The 6,000-nt window shown below is 47.9% G+C and overlaps 1 protein-coding gene across 4 annotated transcripts in view; it reads left to right on the top strand.

Moving 5' to 3' along the window:
- Window positions 1-629: 629 nt before the first annotated feature.
- The window catches only part of DCBLD2 (discoidin, CUB and LCCL domain containing 2), a 47,236-nt gene continuing 41,865 nt past the window's right edge, over window positions 630-6,000 (top strand). For 2 of the 4 annotated variants that reach the window (XR_014525509.1, XR_014525510.1), the window contains exon 1: window positions 648-953. Coding sequence is in view for 1 of the 4 variants with exons in the window: in XM_083500778.1 (XP_083356904.1) it covers window positions 848-953 (106 nt within the window). In the remaining 3 variants the exon portion in view is untranslated. The other 2 variants (XM_083500778.1, XM_083500780.1) reach the window with 2 other exon arrangements.

Here is a 6,000-nt window from a genome sequence, read left to right as displayed (position 1 = left end):
GCTCTGCTAATATAGTGTGCTCAAGCTTTTGAAGTCTGAGTCGCTGATTTAGGTCGCACCAGAGATTGGGGGGGGGGGGAATCCTCACGGCTGGAAGGGCATGATCCAGCTGGGAGCTAGCCAGCTGGCATCTCGACCCCTGAAGGATGCCGACAGCCCCAAAGCCCATTTCCACGCTCAGGGAACCTTGCCTGAGCAGAAACTGTTTTTGAGCGCGTGTGAAGGGCGCCCTTCCATCACCTTGGAGTCAATTACCACTAACTTGGAGGATGTTCTCCCCTCCCCGGTGGTGACCGACCTGCCCCCCTTCCCCCACGCCTTGCATTTCAGCCATTCCCACAAGCTTCGCTCTAACGCCACCCGCCCAACCGAGGGGGCTCCCGGGCAGAGTCCACGAAGGCCTTTGGCCACAACGCGCCCCTTGGCCTCCGAGTACCCCGAGGACTCTTTGTTGCTCTGTTTGTGTTTGCGCGCGCGCGTTTCCCCCCTTCCCGCCTTCTCCCTGCGAAGCAACGAAAGAGGGCGCCTCAACTCCGGGAGGTGGGCAGGGAGCGGGGGGAGCGGCCAGACGGGCTCCGCTGGGGGACTTTCGGCTGCTGGAGGCGGGGAAGGGGCGGCTGCAGCGGACCCGGAAGTGGTTGCGCCCATCGGGGGCGGTGGGAGCGCGCCGTGCGGGTTGGTGGGTGGGGGAAGGAGAGGAAGAGGAGGGGGCGGCGGCCGGAGGCTGGACGGATCCGCGCGGGGACGGCGCGCGAGCCGGGAGGAGGCGCGAAGGAGGCGGCAAGGCGAGAGCAGCGCGGCTCGGGATGCATTCGGACTGCCGACTGCTGCGCCCGAGACGCGGGGTATGGTGAGCAGCCCGGAGCGCCCGCTCCCCCGGGGGACCCGGCCGGCGCTGGCCTCCCTCCTCCTCCTCCTGTTGCTGCTCAGGCGGGACGCGGCGGCGCAGAAAGGTGCGTGCGGGAGCCCCGTCGGGAGGGGAGGGACCAGAGGAGCAACCTTCCCGCCTTTCTTGCTTGGCGCCCACCCAAAAGCCCGCCGGGGGGGGGGGGAGAGCGTCACCCTTCCTGCCCCTCACTCTCTCAGGTGCCGTCCCGGGCATTGGGGACGGGAGGGGGCGTCTAGGTGGCCACGGGGCACCCCGCTTTTCCACGTCAGCGGGCTTCCTTCGCCGCCTCCCTGCCTTGAGGGGACTCTGCCCCTCGACAGCGTTCTTGGAAGCTTCCCTCCGAAGCCCGTCGAGGAGAAAAAGGCAGGGCTGCTGTTTGACCTTTTTAACAAGTGCTTAAAGGTGCCTGAGAGCGAAAGGTCCACGGGGAAGCCCCTAGGCCCCTGCAAATGGGTCTTTCATGTTCGTGCAGCTGTTTCTCAGCGGCCTGCACTCCTGGCTTCCAACTTTGCCCCACGCGTGTAACCCACGCCACGCACGACGGGTTGGGGGCAGCGATGATAAAAAACGCTTCCCACCGACGCCACATGTGTGCGTGCAAAGTGCTTTGCATCCATATGTTGCATCGTGCTGATATCTTCGTGCTGATATCTTCACCGAAATGAAAGAGTGATGTTTGAAATGTGATGATATCTGAAGTCTTTCCCCCGCGCTGGAACCAGCTTTCAGTTGTGTTGACTTCTCAGAATATCCAGGTAGCATTTCCATTGCTAATCTCCATAGGCCCCATTGGGGAGGGGGCAAGCCAAATAAGATATAAATTCCAAGAAGGCTCAAGACCCAGCCCTTCTCTCTTCAGAAAGTAAAAGGGAATAGCCTGAGGAATTTTAAGGAGTGATACTTGAAATAACTCCCATTTTCCTCCAGCTTGACATTTTGAGATTATTAAGTAACATAATGAAGAATAGGCAGTGTCTAAGAATGATTTAAAGCTGGTTTTTAATGTGTAGTGTCACTTTTGTAAAGCTTTCAGTAAAAAGGAGAGTGCAGGCATAGATTAACTAAAGATGATGAGTTTGGGATAGGAAATCCCTGTGTGCCCACCGCTCTTTAGTTTTCTCTTTCAGTTGCATCTGACCGCATTTATTGTTATTTACAGGACACAAATGAGAAAAGAGAGAATGAAAGCTGAAACCTTGTTACAAAACTACCATATAATGTGCTAAATGAGGCATTACATTATATGGATATTGTAGGATTGTCATTTGAATGAGTTCTTATTTTAGAATAAAAGGACGAAAGTTGGTCAGTTCATGAAGCTTCAAGCATTGTAGACTGCAAAACTAGTTAACAGAATTGGTGTTACCATATTTTTCGTCCTATAGGGTGCACCGGCCCATAGGATGCACCTCGTTTTTTTGGGGGGGGGAATGAATAAAAAAAAATTATCCCCCCCCCCCGCCGCCGCGGCTGCCGCCCCAAGCCTTGTGCACACCTGCCCGAAGCACGGGGCACCATCCGGAGGCGTGCTTCGGGCTGCAGGCTGCCCCCCCCCAAGCTGGGCGTGCGAGGCTTGCAGACACTCGCCCGAAGCACGGGGAGCCCTCCGGAGGGCTCCCTGTGCTTCGGGTGACAGGCTGCCGCCCCAAGCCTCGCGCGCTCGGCGGGACCTCCTGCCGGGCGCGCAAGGCTTGCGGACACTCGCCGGGGCTGCAGGCTGCTGCCCGCAAGCCTTGTGAGCCCGCGGGAACTCCCGCCGGGCTCGCAAGGCTTGCGGATAGCTTCCTGAAGCCTGGAGAGCAAGAGGGGTCAGTGCGAACCGATGCCTCTCGCTCTCCAGGCTTCAGCGAAAGCCTGCATTCACCCCATAGGATGCACACACATTTCCCCTTCATTTTTGGAGGGGGAAAAGTGCGTCCTATGGGGCGAAAAATACGGTAATTCATCTCCCCACTAGAGCTTGTGGGTTGTGGTGGTGGGAGTTCCTATTAGCATACTATTCTCTCTGAGAGAATACATTTGGAGAAAAGTACTCTACACCTTTCCCTTTCTGACTGCAAAGTCTTAAAGAAATGTTTATATGCTCCATTCAAGTAAAAAAAACACCACAAAATGATCATGAATTCTGTTGTGGTAAACATTGGCTCTGGTGTAGCCTATAGCACCCAAGGACAACTCCTAGGGTAGTTCTTCCCGTAAACAAATACATACTGTCCTGTTGTGCGATTTGCACAATTTGCTTATGTGCAACAAATTAAATGTGCATAGGGGTACTTACTTATTTATTTAAGGGTTTTTTTCCTGAAATAATTTCTGATCACTTACTTTCCCCACTCCCTGAAAAAGGTAGCCATCTTGTAGAATGTTCTTGGAATATTCTCAACCATTTTTTGTGGTTGCCACCATTCTTCTTTCTGCCTAACAGTGTCCTGGAATGATGCTAGCTTGGGGGCATTATGGGAGCTACAAAATGGTGGTCAGGCATTCGATACAGTTGTTGATAGTGGGAGGCCGCACCTCCAAGAAACAGAAAAATAACCCTTGAGAATATTCAGAGAAAGGTAATCTTAATTTCTCCACCTGCAAGTAGGATGGAGAATTTTGAGAGGCCATTTTTGCCCAGCTCTGCTTTTGAGCCAGTATTGTTTACAATGGAACTCTACAAAAGAATGCAACATATTAGGGAAATGCTCATGGCACTGTTGTGGGTCCCTGGAATAGTTCAGGTTTTTCAGGGTCTTTCTTCCAGAGGAAGTGGGAAGAAGGAGCTGCAGCTGGAATCAGGGCCTGGCTGGTGGTAAGATGCCAATCTACAGAAGCAGCTTTTTCATTCACCTGCAGTGCCTTCTCATTTGTGGCAGCTGGTGACTTAGGCAGCAGTCCTAGCTCTACCTACCTGGGAGTAAGCCCCACTAAATAAGACTTGCTTCTGAAAAGGCGTGATTAGGATTGTGCTCTTAATTTTGGTTCCAATCTCTTCCCCACAATCTTAAACCCAAATTGATGAAAAACTTGTCTAGTTTTCCTGAAAAGGAGTTTTTGCAGGCTGAACCTAAGCTCATTGCTTGCAAGTAGATCCCACATTTTACTAATTCCTGAGAGAAAGTGCTAGAGGAAGAGGAGATAATGGTTGTGATTTGACAAGCCTAGTGTGTGTTATGCAGTATAAATTTACAAAAAGGAAAATCTACCTTCTTTCTATTCAGTGTAAGAAAATAGACAAAGCTATCAGTCTTTAATCAGTTTGAAAGCATTCATGAACCTTCTGTGAATCTTAACTCTATAAGGACTTGCTACAGATTGCCTGACAGATTTTGTGTATTCATATCCATATCTGTACTCAGCTGTCATGTGCATTCACATTTCTCATTAACAGACACTTCTAGAAAAGCTGTCTGTTAAAAGCTGGAAGCCAAACTGTTTCCTAAACTGTTATAAACAAACAATTAAAGAAAAACAATCACATTTGACAATGTGTGGTAGCTGAATATCAGAATGTGAATGTGCATCACAATACAATTTTTATTATTATTGTGAGGCATCCGTTAGGGGAGGAAGGAAAGGTTGTAAATTTGATGTAATAAATACATAAATAAAATTTCAAAGACCCGTCTTGCTTATAATTATGCAAGTTTGGGGTTGTTGTTTTACTAATGGCCTTGTGGAGTTGGACTGAAATCCACATTTGAGATGCCATTTAATGTAGTTACAGCTATTTCTCTGTGTACTGCATGACTTGGAAAAGCTGGTATAATTGCAGTCAAATTCCTCTGTGGATCATAGTTGGAAAGTCCTCTTTTGAATAGGCATTTAGCTATTGTGAGGATCTGAGGAGTACCTAGTTGTTAAATCTAATACTGACTTGCAAGAACAAAGCAGATACAAAACACGTGGCTTTAAAAATACTTGTGACAGATACACTGTGCAAAACTATGACAATGTGTATTATAGCTTTGCATTGACAGCATTGGTGTATGCTTTGTATGTAGCCCATAATCCAGAGAACTCTCAATGAGTCTTCATAAACTTTATTTTAGTTTTTATTTTGTAATGCAACATTTCTATCCAACAACAACATTTGGGACTTTTTTGTTTTGCTTTTAATGTGCAATATGTAATGGGCTTCATACTTAAAAAAATAATAATTCAGTGACTTGTTCTTGCTGCATTACACAATGACAAATATTTGAGTTTTCCCATGGAAGTGGATTGTGATTGGGACATATGCTCTCTTTTCCCCACTATATCCAATTAAGTTTCTGAACTTTTTAATGCTTAAAACAAAAATGAGCCCCAAAAGGATCTATTCAAGTTGGGAGAACTGGTAATAAAATAGCAAATTACTTAAGAAGTATAAGGAGAAGTACACTGAGACAATTTTCTTCCTAATTTCACATATAAGTGAATGGGTTGTGAAATGGTGGTGCCGGATGCTGGGTTAGGAGTGAGACCTTGGGTACGTAGTGGATAGCTCAAGTGATGATGTCTAGTCACTGTGTGGCAGCTGTGGAAAAGACAAATTCCAGGGAATATTAGGACAGGTTGGAAACAAAATTGCCAGTACAGTGGTACCTTGGTTCTCAAACGCCTTGGTTCTCAAACGCCTTGGAACCTTGATTGATTGTGTGACTGCAGTACATTGTTTATTGCTTTCATTTTATGGATCAATGGTCTCGTTAGATAGTAAAATTCATGTTAAATTGCCGTTTAGGGGTTGTTTTTAGAAGTCTGGAGCGGATTAATCCATGTTGCATTACTTTCTATGGGAAAGTGTGCCTTGGTTTTGGAACGCTTTGGTTTTGGAACTGACTTCCAGAACGGATTAAGTTTGAGAACCAAGGTACCACTGTATCATAGTGCCGTGATATGGTGTGACAGCACTTTAAATACTGTGTATGGTTCTGGTCACCGCAAAAAGGATAAAATCCATGATGGCTATGCTCTATCTCCAATAAGGTGCCATGCCTCATGTTATACCAGTTACTTGGAACTGCAAGTGGGAAGAATGCTGTTGCATTTGGGTCCTACTTGCAGATTTTCTATGGGCACCTGGATGCTGGACTTAGATCACCTTTTGGGCTTTTCTTATGTTCTTCTGAATATACTCAGGT

Source organism: Podarcis liolepis (assembly GCF_965112155.1).
Source record: "Podarcis liolepis genome assembly, chromosome: 4".
Lineage (NCBI taxonomy): Eukaryota > Metazoa > Chordata > Lepidosauria > Squamata > Lacertidae > Podarcis > Podarcis liolepis.
This window is presented reverse-complemented; position numbering and strand designations above follow the sequence as displayed.